This window comes from Phyllobates terribilis, unplaced genomic scaffold, assembly GCF_046119375.1.
Source record: "Phyllobates terribilis strain yellow unplaced genomic scaffold, ASM4611937v1 Scaffold_3__8_contigs__length_932513732, whole genome shotgun sequence".
Taxonomy (NCBI): domain Eukaryota; kingdom Metazoa; phylum Chordata; class Amphibia; order Anura; family Dendrobatidae; genus Phyllobates; species Phyllobates terribilis.
This window is the reverse complement of record NW_027362763.1, coordinates 267,655,976-267,670,434: the sequence shown is the minus strand read 5'-3', so window position 1 is coordinate 267,670,434 and position 14,459 is coordinate 267,655,976. Positions and strand designations below refer to the sequence as shown.

Genomic DNA, 14,459 nt, shown 5'->3' with positions numbered 1-14,459 from the left:
GTCAAGTGCACACCTTAAAAGAAACCTGCCCCATCTAGAAACACTACTTACCTGCAGATATAGTGTTATTTTGCAGGTAAACAGCATTTAAATCCTGCATAGACAGTTTACTGGAACAGAGACTACAGGTAGAAAATTAAGTTATATTCTCCTTTTAGCTGCTCGCTTCCAGTCACCAGGGAGGTGCAGGCGGCTGTAAGAGTCACTGCTTACTACACAGAGAGAGTGGTGTGTAATCACTTTCCGGTACACCAACTGACAGCCTGCTCTGAAGCGTATATGTGCAGCTTGTGTGCAGAACAGGCTGTCAATCAATAAACCATGGAGTGATTAGAGTGCGTATAAGGAACGGTGAATGTTATTCTCATAGGCCTATTATTTTCTTCCTCCTAATCAATAAGATGACCTGAAGACTATGTGTACACAGCTCTGTACAACTTGGAAGGTGGAATCCCCAGCAGAACCATGGCTGCATTGCATCCATTTCCAAGAAAATACATTAGTTATAGAGCTCTACTAAGAAAAGATCTATGGAGAAAAAAAAAAGTTTAGTAGTTCTCAGGGTTCATACATTTTACCTCTATCTGACAGACTAGGCTATTCTGACTGTCAACAGCAACAAAAATCCTGACAGAATGCAATGTAAATCATAGCAATGGTGAAGCTAATGGGAACTATTATTTCCTGTGCGAAGGGTGGAACAGCATGGTATTGTCCACAGTTAGCAGTATATACGAGTATGTAAGGCTGAATTCTCACATCTGTGTTTCAAACGGACAGCACACGGATGCAACACAGATGGAGTCTGTCATTTTGAAATATGGACTGTATCAGTAGACTTGGACATGTCTCTTTTTTATGTAGGCCATAGACCCGGAAACACCCCCACCCTCCTCCACTAAAAAAGGACATGTGAAATGGCACAAACTATAACGTGTCAGTGTGCCGTTTATTTTTGTGGGCATTAAGTGGTTCTTCCCAGAATTGTAAATTATCCCTTATTCTATCTATTGCCGATTCTGATCTGCAAGGATCAAACAGAATAGAAAACATTTGGGGCCTGATTAATGAAGACTGACGTTATTCATGTCGGTCTTGATGAGGGGCGTGCTAGAGTCAGACGCTCCTGATTCATGAAGAGATGCCCGCTTCTTAATGAATCTGGAGCGTCTGACGAGTGGTGTGCGCCTCCATGCAGTACTCCAGTACTGGAGTGCGAGTTCTGGCATATGGAACACCACAGCTCATCATGAATTAGAGGCGCAAGAGTGTCCCACCCCAACCACGCCCTCGCCCCACACATTTTTCGGAGCTGGGAGAAACTGGTGTGAAAACACCAAAACTCGCAAAATTTAGGCACAACTCCAAGTTGCATTTAAATTTTGTGACTTTTCAAAGATTTTATGCCAGGGCCCTTACCATGAGTTTAACAGAACAGACTCATGGATTGGTTTAAATTGCAAGAGTGAATAGTTATATTTTATTCTATAGGTCATGTGTGGACAAGAAATACTGTCATATGAATATGCCTTTACACTGTAGTGCAGCAATTTTGGGGAAAACAAAACCATCAGTAACTTGTGTAGCACTGTGTCACAAGAACAGTGAGGTTAAGTTCTTACAGTGAGTTTTTGGTGAATTTTTGCACAAAAAAACAGCAAAGTAGAAGGGATTTATAGAAATCTCATACCCACTATGCTTTTTTTTTGTTTAAACAGCATAAACGGACCTGCGTGTTTGAAATCCACAACATATCATTTTCTCTTGGGACTACTCTGAGTTTTACATGCAAATTTTCGCCATGGAATTACATCAGATGCAGAAAATCCGCAGGCAAAAAATGCATATGCATTTTGTGTGTGTTTTCACTGAGAAAATGCATTAAAAACATATGCACATCAGCCATGAACATCTCCAGGTGTCCAACGGTGAGAAAACCATATTATGTCTCAGCTTCCTATCACCCTATAATATGACATATAAAATTAAGCAAACATATGTATGAAGTCGAGTAAGTCCTACTAATTGGAAGAGGTACCATGGATACCGGCAGGTAGGAGGAAGTTCACATGGCTCTGGTCCAGCAGCCATGGACATCAGACACGGGCGCTGGGCACCACATTTTAAAAAAAGACATTGAAAAACTGGAGCAAGTTCAGAGAAGAGCTACTAGGATGGTGAGTGGACTGCAAACGATGTCCTACGAGGAACGGTTAAAGGATCTGGGAATGTTTAGCTAGCAAAAAAGAAGACTAAGAGACTTAAAGCGCACCTGTCAGCAGGATTGTGCTCAGTAAACTACATACACTGTCAGGTGGGCGACATTACACTGATTAATATGATACCTTGGTTGATGAAATCCGTCCTGTGGTTCTTGTGTAATCTTTACTTTCAGTTTGGGGATAATGATATGCTCGTGCTCTGGGGTGGCCTGTGGGGGGGCGCTCTATCTGGTGCTCTGCTTACATATTCATCTGAATGGTCTTATGACAGATCACTGTGTCTTCACTGACCAGCCTCCTATTTTACAAAATGTATCTAGTAGTGAGGGGCTAGGTAAAATAGGAGGCAGGCCAGTGAAGGCACAGGTGCGCTTTAATAGCTGCCTACAAATATCTGAAGGGATGTCACAGTGTAGAGGGATCATCCTTATTCTCATTTGGACATGGAAACACAAGCAATGAAATGAAACTGAAAGGGAGAAGATACAAATTAGATAATAGAAAAAAACTTTTGACAGTGAGGGTGATTAAAAAGTGGAACAGGCGGCCACGAGAGGTGGTGAGTTCTCCTAAAATGGAAGTCTTCAAACAGAGGCTGGACAGACATCAGTCTGAGATGATTTAGTGAATCCGGCATTGAGCAGGGGGTTGGACACGATGATCCTGGAGGTCCCTGCCAACTCTAACATTCTATGATTCTATGAACAGGGTTCTGCAAATCTTTTTTCTTTGGTAACGTGGAAATTGGATATCAGGCTTAAAAGTCTCACTTGAATTATTTAACCTGTATTTATCAAAGCAATAATTGTGAAAACAGGAGCTTCACTTCAAGTGTGTTGGAGAAAAAGACAAATGATGAGATGCTGCAGCAGTACCATCTGCTGGCCAACAAGCCATCCAGTGCAGCGGAAATGATCAGCAGTGAGTGGTATGAAGAGGAAACATTTCTAGGAGCCGAAAATATAAATGAATCAGTTTTCCATGTTAGCTAGGAAAGATTAGACATACACAAAACCAATCCAGAAGCCAGGTTCATAGTGTACTACAACAACACAGTGGTCAGACATCTTTGCTGGTAATATCACTAATATGAATTATCACTAGAAGGCCATAAATCACATAAATACATCACATTTTCATGGACTTCTCCTTAATGTATATTTCTAATCACATGGCACATAACTCTGGGTACTCTGGATGTCAAAGAGGAATATGAGCTATTTATTTTAAGTCAGTGGAGTATAAATTAGTTGTCTGACAGTAAAAAAAATATTTTTTTTAGACATGGACTGATCAAAAATATAACATGTAGGCATACTCTACTTCCACTGCCCTCACAGATCCAGCAGAGGAGGCTCCAGAAGTCTGCAGCGGCTCTTGAAGCGGCGGCTGCCCTGCTCGCAGTTAACAGCATTGCTGCAGTCTGTAATTGGCTGCAGCGGTCAGGTGAGTAGAAGAGTGAGTCATCAGACAAGCATCAGATGATGAACTCTTCTAGTCACCTGGACTTCTGAACTGGGCAGACATCGCTTCCATAGACATCCTGAGCAACCTATGAAGAGACTCGAACATAATATACAAGCACGCCGAAGATACTCAGATAACACCCGAGCGTGCTCAGATAAGACCGATCCATGCACATTCACTCATCACTAATACTGACCAAACACTGATGAAACTCATTCAGTTTTTTTTTGTGCGTACCAGAAAAAATACTGACATTTGAATGAGGCCCAATAGTGAAAAGTGTCACTGAGAATGGCTATAACAATATAAAATTAGGTATTACTACAAAAGCACTGGTTTGAGCCATAGTCTCATTTTTTCTCTTCTGTGCATGTATATACATAAATAAATGTATATAGATAAATAAATGTGCATAGTTATATATATATTGAATCTATAGTCACCCATCTGTGAGTAGAGCTGAAATTACATAGCTGGGTGAATAGAGACCCACTTTCTCTTTATTTCACTTGGAAAAGCATTTTTACTTAACACCTGGGGCGGAAACAGACAGAAGAGGGCCCTTGTGCAAGAATAAAAATATATTGGCCCTTTGCAGTCTAAGGCTATATTCACACGTTACATTTTTGCTGCGTTTTTTCCGCAGGCAAAACCTGCTCTCTTGGCAGTAAAGAAGCAGCTTCAAAAAAGCAGGTTTTGCTGTGTTTTTTTTGTCTCTTCTGCATGCTGATAAAGTTTAGTGCCCCCCCCCCAAAAAAGATGATGCAAGTTCCTTCGATTTTTGCACCAAAAACGCAAAACCTGATACCTGCGTTTCTTCCTGCTTTTTTGCACTTACTCATTGCTTTCTATGGGTGAAAGTGACATGCTGCAGTTTGCAAAAACACAGCAGTTTTCCAAATCAGTCAGGAAAAATACCAATGAGTGTGCATGAGATTTCTGAAATCGCATAGCTTTTGCTGGTACTGTAAAATGCAGTTTAAAACGGACATAAAAAATGCACCAAAAAAAAAAAAAAGCGCAGCAAAAACACAAAGTGTGAACATAGCCAAATAGCTCATATCTCTTGGCCCCCTGTTCGGCTTACACAGGTTGCACCAATGGTGTGTCCGCCCCTGACTTACAGTAATAATCAGTATTCATTCCTCACTATAAACAGCCTATAAAATGCAGTTACTGATAAACTTCACATGGATATGTAAATTTAACCCTTCTTTTCTCTTGTTATAACTATTTCAGAATTCCTTAATTATGATGCGTGATGACAATCTCTACACGTCGCAGCAGAATGTTGGTTCTACATTTGCAAAGGGAAATTATACCCCCTAACCGCCATTATTTCTATACGCTCTATAATCCAACAATTGGGACTCACCCACCGATGCTTTCCATCAGCATTCATGTTGTAAGAACAAACTATTTTGTTACATTAAATTGCTGTAAAAATACTAAATCTGCTATTGAATATAGAAAAGCTGAACTCAGTAACTCCCAATAAATCCAAGATCCAAGTGTAGTCACTCACATGAATCTTCACTTTCCTGACAACCTTTGCTCTTTCTACACCCTGAACAAAGTGCGGGACAATTAGCCACATGGCCTGGTGATCTAAACTCATTAGTATATGAAACAACATTGGTCATTTTACAAGGTTCGCTATCTAAGTCATTTACATTGGTGACTTAGTTATAACCGTATTATTGCTGTAATACATATTATTGCCATCCAATTTTTTTTCTCACACCCATAGACTTGAATGAGCGAGTCTCATCTGATTTACGGAAGAAACTAGTGCACATTGAAAGTTTTTCACAAGCAGACACCGTCAGTGAAAAAAATCGCTCATCTGCACTACCCCATTGAATAACATTGGTCCGAGTGCGATCCGTTTTTAACGGCCGAAAGTATGGTTGTGTGAACTAGCGCTTATGTTGTTCTTCTGCCAAATCAAGTGATTACGGTAGATTAATAACAAGCACTTAAAAGACTGAGGTTGGCAACGGATGCTGCAAATACTATATACCCTGCTTTACTATAAAATGTCATAAATATCATAAATTCCAGTATTTTCTCAGCTAACCCACTTAGAAAAATTTTGAGTAGCATTTTATTGCATATTTCCTGAAGGTACCGTTCTCACGATGAGTATTTGATGAGTTTTTGATGTAGATTTTCTGCAGCATTTCTGCACCTATTAACTAAATTAGGTAACTTGCGTTTTTTCACGGCATTTTTTACATGCGGTTTTATAGTTTTGATGCTGCGGTTTTTGATACTTCCTCGTATTTGACTTTGACAAATCTTGATTGATACAGCCATGTGCAGATTTACATGCGTTTTAGTGTGTTTCCGCAACGGAAATGTGATAAAAATGCTCGAGTGTTTTATCTGCAGATTTTCCACATTTAATGGAATTCTATTGGGAAAATCAACACACAGAACTTACCATATCCGCAAGAGGCATTGATATGCTGCGGAAACATGCACCGCAGGTCACTTTACACTACACAAAAAAAAAAGCACAGTGGACAAGAGATTTCTATAAATCCCATTCACTTTATTGGTACTGTAAGACCACGTGCACACTATCCGTATTTTATCTCAGTATTTGTAAGCCAAAACCAGGAGTGGAACAGTCAGAAGAAAAGTATAATAGAAACACGTCACCACTTCTACATTTTTCACCCACTCCTGATTTTGGCTTACAAATACGGAGGTAAAAAACTCACCAAATACTACTCAATGTGTGCACGTGACCTAAGACACAGCGTCTTTTGCTCAGCGATAATACACAGCGTCAAAATATCACCAGAATCTCAATGTGGGAACTTAACCATACATAGTAAAGAGAATGAGTGAAGCGAATTGGGCTAGCCATATATATTAGAAAAATGTCGGTGGAGGATCCCATAAACATGTAAGCTAGTCTCAGTTGAACGTACATGTGATCTGTATGGGGAGAGGGAAGTAAAGAGATGGCAGACACATGTGACAGCAGTTTATCTTCCCTATGAAACAAGAGGATCAGACATGTTGAAATCCATCAGTATTATCCTTTTCTCCATGAGTGGAGAGGGTCATGAGGCCCGCATACATATTATATAGTCGGAAGGCAAAGAATATTGCGTGATAATGGCAGCTGTCAAACCCAACTAAAAATATAGAGGGGGTGGAGGGAAACTGGGTGTATTTACTTGAGTTGTCCAAAATGATTGGCAGAACCCTGGATCCAGCGTTCATGTTTGTAGTCCATGGCTGCTGGACTAGAGCCCTGCAAACCTCCTCCTACCTGCCAGCATTCCTGGTGCCTCTTCCGATTAGTAAGCCCAGCATGGATTCATGTAAAAGAAGAGCTGAGGATGCCGGCTTATAGGAGGTTCGCTGGGCTCTAGTCTGGCAGCCACGGACCACCGACATGGACGCTGGACCAGGGTTCTGCGAATCTTTTTGCCAAACTCTAGTATTTGTTATTAAGAAAAAAAATGTTAGGGATCAGCGGTGTCATAGAAAATATTAAGATCTCTGAAGCCACTGGTGAGGGAGGCATTCATCCCCTCCCTCCTCCTCTCTCTTTTGCAGTAGGACAAGAGCTTGCAATCTAAGCATCCTTGAAACAGACTTAGACAATGGGCATAAATATGAAATTAGGTATAGCTTTATAGTGACAATCCTAATTAAAATGAAGGCAGCTCCTTTTGGAAATAAAGGGACCCCTGCAGTACCAACGAGGATGTCTTTTGTGCGTAGACAAAGAGTTATAGATGGGATAGGTAATTGAGACAGAAAAAATATTTTCAGAGGGTTGGACAACAAAAGGATACATGTGCTTACACATAGATAGAAAAATGGAAGAGGCTTTGTCCATAGGAAATGCATATTGAATTCAAGTGACACTGTTGTTCCCTGCAAGGGAAATGCTGAACATTGACCCCAGACTCTGAAAGAACGTTAGAAATATTGGAGTTCGCATCAATCCGATAGTGATGGGACATACATTTTCAGCTTAAGGACTAATCAGGGAAGAAGATGCGTGTTTTCTCATAAGTGTAACCCCTGCCTATAAGCCCCAAATCAAAAGTGATCAGATAACTGACAACAGCCATGTTTGGTCTCTGGGGAAAGGTAAAATCCTGATGGAAAATATGGCGGCGGTCTCAAACTTCTGCAGTCATCAGGATCAGGGCCGGCGTCAGCACCCGGGCAAGTGCCGGGGCCCTAAGCAGGCGGGGGGGGCTCACTCAGTGTCGGGCACCCCACCGCGCTATGGGACCTGTGAGCGGTGCTGTGCCAGTGCCCCCCCCACCCGCTTGCTCAGGGTCCCGGCAGCCAGCAGAATACTTCCCTCTTCCCGTGCCTCCGCAGCAGCTCCGGTCTCTTCCGCGGCTGCTGCACAGTGACGTCTCAGGTCAGAGGGTGCGGTGACGTCTTTACACCGCGCTCTCTCCTGAGCCGTCACAGCGCAGAGCGGGAAGACGCCGGCAATGCTGAGGAGTCCGGAGCAGCGGCAGCAGGTGAGAAGTGAGGTGAGAATTTGATTTTATTATTTTTTTTTTAATATATGGAGGCATGGGGCATTATAAGGGGGGTGACATCTTGCATGGGGCATTATAAAGGGGGGTTAGATCCTGCATGGGGCATTATAAGGGGGTGCGGGTGACATCCTGCATGGGGCATTATAAGGGGGGTGACATTCTGCATGGGGCATTACAAGGGGGTGGGGGTGACATCCTGCATGGGGCATTATAAGGGGGTGACATTCTGCATGGGGCATTATAAAGAGGGGTGACATCCTGCATGGGGCATTATAAAGAGGGGTGACATCCAGCATGGGGCATTATAAGAGGGGGTGACATCCTGCATGGGGCATTATGTGGGGGTGACATCCTGCATGGGGCATTATGTGGGGGGGAACAGCCTGCATGAGGCATTATGTGGGGGGGAACAGCCTGCATGAGGCATTATGTGGGGGGGGGGACAGCCTGCATGGGGCATTATGTGGGGGGGAACAGCCTGCATGGGGCATTATGTGGGGGGGAACAGCCTGCATGGGGCATTATGTGGGGGGGAACAGCCTGCATGGGGCATTATGTGGGGGGAACAGCCTGCATGGGGCATTATGTGGGGGGGACAGCCTACATGGGGCATTATGTGAGGGGAACAGCCTGCATGGGGCATTATGTGGGGGGAACAGCCTGCATGGGGCATTATGTGGGGGGAACAGCCTGCATGGGGCATTATGTGGGGGTGACATCCTGTATGGGGCATTATGTGGGGGGGGGGGGGACAGCCTGCATGGGGAATTATGTGGGGGGGAACAGCCTGCATGGGGCATTATGTGGGGGGAACAGCCTGCATGGGGCATTATGTGGGGGGAACAGCCTGCATGGGGCATTATGTGGGGGTGACATCCTGCATGGGGCATTATGTGGGGGGAACAGCCTGCATGGGGCATTATGTGGGGGGGAACAGCCTGCATGGGGCATTATGTGGGGGGGAACAGCCTGCATGGGGCATTATGTGGGGGGGAACAGCCTGCATGGGGCATTATGTGGGGGGACCAGCCTGCATGGGGCATTATGTGGGAATGACATCCTGCATGGGGCATTATGTTGGGGGAACAGCCTGCATGGGGCATTATGTGGGGGGGAACAGCCTGCATGGGGCATTATGTGGGGGGGAACAGCCTGCATGGGGCATTATGTGGGGGGGAACAGCCTGCATGGGGCATTATGTGGGGGGGAACAGCCTGCATGGGGCATTATGTGGGGGGGAACAGCCTGCATGGGACATTATGTGGGGGGAACAGCCTGCATGGGGCATTATGTGGGGGGAACAGCCTACATGGGGCATTATGTGGGGGGAACAGCCTGCATGGGGCATTATGTGGGGGGGAACAGCCTGCATGGGGCATTATGTGGGGGTGACATCCTGCATGGGGCATTATGTGGGGGGAACAGCCTGCATGGGGCATTATGTCGGGGGGAACAGCCTGCATGGGGCATTATGTGGGGGGAACAGCCTGCATGGGGCATTATGTGGGGGGAACAGCCTGCATGGGGCATTATGTGGGGGGAACAGCATGCATGGGGCATTATGTGGGGGGAACAGCCTGCATGGGGCATTATGTGGGGGTGACATCCTGCATGGGGTATTATGTGGGGGGAACAGCCTGCATGGGGCATTATGTGGGGGAACAGCCTGCATGGGGCATTATGTGGGGCGAACAGCCTGCATGGGGCATTATGTGGGGGGAACAGCCTGCATGGGGCATTATGTAGGGGTGACATCCTGCATGGGGCATTATGTGGGGGGGGACAGCCTGCATGGGGCATTATGTGGGGAGAACAGCCAGCATGGGGCATTATGTGGGGGTGACATCCTGCATGGGGCATTATGTGGGGGGAACTGCCTGCATGGGGCATTATGTGGGGGGGAACAGCCTGCATGGGGCATTATGTGGGGGGGGACAGCCTGATTGGGGCATTATGTGGGGGGAACAGCCTGCATGGGGCATTATGTGGGGAGAACAGCCTGCATGGTGCATTATGTGGGGGGAACAACCTGCATGGGGCATTATGTGGGGGGGAACAGCCTGCATGGGGCATTATGTGGGGGGAACAGCCTGCATGGGGCATTATGTGGGGGGAACAGCCTGCATGGGGCATTATGTAGGGGTGACATCCTGCATGGGGCATTATGTGGGGGGGGACAGCCTGCATGGGGCATTATGTGGGGAGAACAGCCAGCATGGGGCATTATGTGGGGGTGACATCCTGCATGGGGCATTATGTGGGGGGAACTGCCTGCATGGGGCATTATGTGGGGGGGAACAGCCTGCATGGGGCATTATGTGGGGGGGGACAGCCTGATTGGGGCATTATGTGGGGGGAACAGCCTGCATGGGGCATTATGTGGGGAGAACAGCCTGCATGGTGCATTATGTGGGGGGAACAACCTGCATGGGGCATTATGTGGGGGGGAACAGCCTGCATGGGGCATTATGTGGGGGGAACAGCCTGCATGGGGCATTATGTGTGGGGAACAGCCTGCATGGGGCATTATGTGTGGGGGAACAGCCTGCATGGGGCATTATGTGGGGGGAACAGCCTGCATGGGGCAAAATGTGGGGGCACAGCCTGCATGGAACATTATATGGGGGCACAGCCTGCATGGAGCATTATTTGGGGGCCAGTATTCTGTATGGAGCATTATGAGGGGGCCAGTATCCTGTACAGAGCGTAATATGGTGGCCAATATCCTGCATGGAGCATTATTTGGGGGCCAGTATTCTGTATAGAGCATTATGAGGGGGCCAGTATCCTGTACAGAGCGTAATATGGTGGCCAATATCCTGCATGGAGCATTATTTGGGGGCCAGTATTCTGTATAGAGCATTATGAGGGGGCCAGTATCCTGTACAGAGCGTAATATGGGGGCCAATATCCTGCATGGAGCATTATTTGGGGGCCAGTATCCTGTACAGAGCATAATATGGGGACCAGTATCCTGTATGGAGCATTTTATGGGGGCCAGTATTCTGTTTGGAGCGATTTGCCGGTTTCTGAGCTGTTGTGGAATTTACAATAGATATCGCTCATGTAATGTAAGAAGTGAAATCTTTGGCATTGTATTATATATATAAATTTCTCTGCTGTATCTGTGCATCATGAAGCGTGGTATGTATTTAAGGGGCCCACAGAGACTCTTTTGCCCGGGGCCCACAAAAACCTGGAGCCGGACTTGGTCAGGAGGAGAGATATCTTATAACTTGGGAATTTCATAAAATCCTGAAGGGATGAAGACATCCCACAACCCAGCCCATGTGAGGTCATCACGGGTGGGTGTGTGGGTATAACTCAGGTGCTGAATAAAGGTCAAGGCAAGTTATGATCTGGGTTCCTGAAGAGAGATACACTTCGGTGTATGCATGAATCTCATTTACTGGATGTCTCCAATCTAAGTGCTCTCCTTCACTAGCTGAGCCATCTCTGTGGTCAGCGTAGTAAGTTTCTTTTGTTTTATCCTTTTATTTTCCGTAATTGTATATGATGTTTTGTTTTGTCACCTTTGTAAAATCTTTTGGATATTTGTTATAAACACTGCCTCGTTTTGGATTAAATATAAAATGTAATAGTTCTGTTCTTTTTGTTCTGTAACCCGCACGCCGAAGCCATACACTACCAGAACCAGGCCTCCAGTCTGCCTGTATAAAACATGAGTGGTGGTGGCAGTGAGTAGTCTTAGGTTATCGTGGAGTTCGCAGTGACTGTATATGGGGTATATACATATATTCCATTTGTTGGAATCAGAGGTGTATATACCATACGCTCACTGTTAGTTTCCCGATAACTGGCCTGCGGCCTCCTCTGTTGATCTTCGGTCAATTGTGTAATTGTCTGGATGATAGGGGGCAGCAGAGAGCTGTTCGCTCCATAGGCAACAGAGGGTGGTCTGGGTGATGACCCCCTCCTCCTATCGTCTGGAAAATTATGCAATTGACAGATGATTAATGTAGGAGACCGCAGGCTGTTTCCACTAATAGGCTGGTTATTGGGAAACTAACAGTGAGCATATGGTATATATACCTCCGATTCCAACGCATGGAATATATGTATATACCCCCGATACGGTCATTGCGAACTTCACAATAACCAGCCTATTAGTGGAAACAGCCTTCGGTCTTCTCCGTTAATCGTTGGTCAATCGCGTAATTGTCCAGATGATAGGGGGCAGCAGAGAGCTGTTCGCTCCAAAAATAACAGCGGGTGGGCTCAGTGACGACCCCCCTGGCTGTGATCTTTGACAAGTGGGAAAGAGGGAAACATTTAATAAACATCCATCACACAGCTATCATGATGAATTTCAGGGACCAGGGTGGTGGGACACTCATTCCAGCCAGTGCCGTAGGCACCAGAAAAGCTTGTCTCATTATGAGTGTAGGAAACATCATTGATTTTATCATTAAAGCACTGCATCCCCGGGGTATATAAACATACCAGCACCCAAAAAAACATGTACTCCAGAAAAGACAGAAAACGCCTGAATAGACATAAAGAATTACTTGCATTAATCTATTACCACACAGCAAGAAGCATGGCATTAATTCCAAGCTGCGTAATTACAGCACAACCATGGGAACTGTCCATTATCATTATCAGTAAGTTTACAGCAGCCCTCGCTCGCTGCAGATTCTCCCAATGACTGTATGATAGACAAATAATTTGTATTTCGATATTTGCAATGACTATATCAGTACACGCAGCTTCCACTCCAACATGACAAGCGAGAGATGCTTTCTCAAAAGTAAATTACAGTGTAGCTCCGTCCTTGAAGATCTAAATTTATACTAAATTTTTACTTTAAATAGAAGGAAACAGCATAAGGAAGCCACGCAAACAGTCTCCAAATCTACAGCAACGTTGTGACAAGCTGCAATCTCCTTACCACAGGATTAATGGCTGGATTTGCATAGGGTAAGCTGCTATGTTGATTACAGGGAACGAGTATCCACCTAGGACTTCCTATTATACGCCTGGAATTCTCAATTAGAGAACCTCTGATCTCACTAAACTCTGAAAAAAAGAAAAACTGCCCCATAAATCTGATCCTATCTTGTGTAGCATATTGAAGCGATAGAACAAGACGCTCAGTAACATACTGCCAAGACGGCCCTGACTTCTGATAGTTCGGAAATGTGCAGCACCATTTTAGCGCAGTTATAGGTGGATTTCTTGTGCTTCATTTTCTAACAGTAAATAGCATGAGTTTTCCAATAAAGGTAAAAACTTGTTTTTAGATGTTCAGGTGAAATGTATTTTCTGCGGAATTTCAATAACAGAAAAAAAACACAGCAAATGTGTGACGGAAATATTCACATTAAATTGTGTCTTTTCTACACAAATGCTGTGACCATATACAAAGGAAGAAATCTACAGCATGAGTAAACTGCGAATGTCAAATCTACAGCACCAGTCATTGTCTCAGCAGCATGTGGAAGCTATGTCAGAACGTATCCTTAGGCCACGGCCCCACTATCAGTATTTGGTCAGTATTCGGTCAGTATTTTTTCTCAGGAGTGGGAGCCAAAACCAAGTGAGGAACAATCAGAGGAAAGGTATAATAGAAACAAGTCACCAATTCAGCATTTATCACCCACTCCTGGTTTTGGCTCCCACTCCAGAGAAAAAATACTGACTGAATACTGATAGTGGGGCCATGGATTTAGAGGGTTTTTTGGCACCTAAAATACGGGAAATAATGGGATGTAAGGAAATATTCCTTTACATGAGGGCTGTAGTAATCAGTCTACACCAGATTTTAAAGGGGTTGTCCAGTCCAATTCGGGGATTCGCCTGTTTCTCAATTGGGACCGGAGGGTACATATGTGTTATATATACTCTGGACCAGAGTCCATCTAATGGGCGCGGCCTCGCTCCGTACTGGTGTATGGAAGCGAGGTCGTGCCCTCTGGCCGGAAGTATGTATAACGCATACATAGCCTCCGGTCCCGGCTCTGAAACCAGCGAATCCCCGCAGCATACAGTGCCTGCGCTGGGGGGATTCATAAGTCTGCAGTCACACAGAGTGACTGCAGACTTATCGATTTGGACCGGACAACCCCTTTAAAAACATACAGTCAGCGGGGAGCCTGCCAATGACCATACTTAAGACCCCCATACAAATTAGACTAATGTTGGTCAAAGCCACTAATATTGGCAGGCTCAGCCGATAAACATTACACTATCTGACCTCCAAACTCTGCCCCAAGAG

The 14,459-nt window shown here is 45.1% G+C and overlaps 1 protein-coding gene across 5 annotated transcripts in view; it reads right to left on the bottom strand.

Annotated features, from left to right (window-relative positions):
• The window catches only part of SCHIP1 (schwannomin interacting protein 1), a 771,081-nt gene that overhangs the window by 97,049 nt on the left and 659,573 nt on the right, over nucleotides 1–14,459 (bottom strand). The window contains exon 1 of one of the 5 annotated variants that reach the window (XM_073674803.1): nucleotides 5,065–5,211. The exons of the other annotated variants lie outside the window; for them this stretch is intronic. Coding sequence (XP_073530904.1) covers nucleotides 5,065–5,091 — 27 coding nt within the window. The 5' untranslated portion in view covers nucleotides 5,092–5,211. Of the gene's footprint in view, nucleotides 1–5,064; nucleotides 5,212–14,459 lie in introns of those variants that run through there. 5 annotated transcript variants of the gene reach the window in all.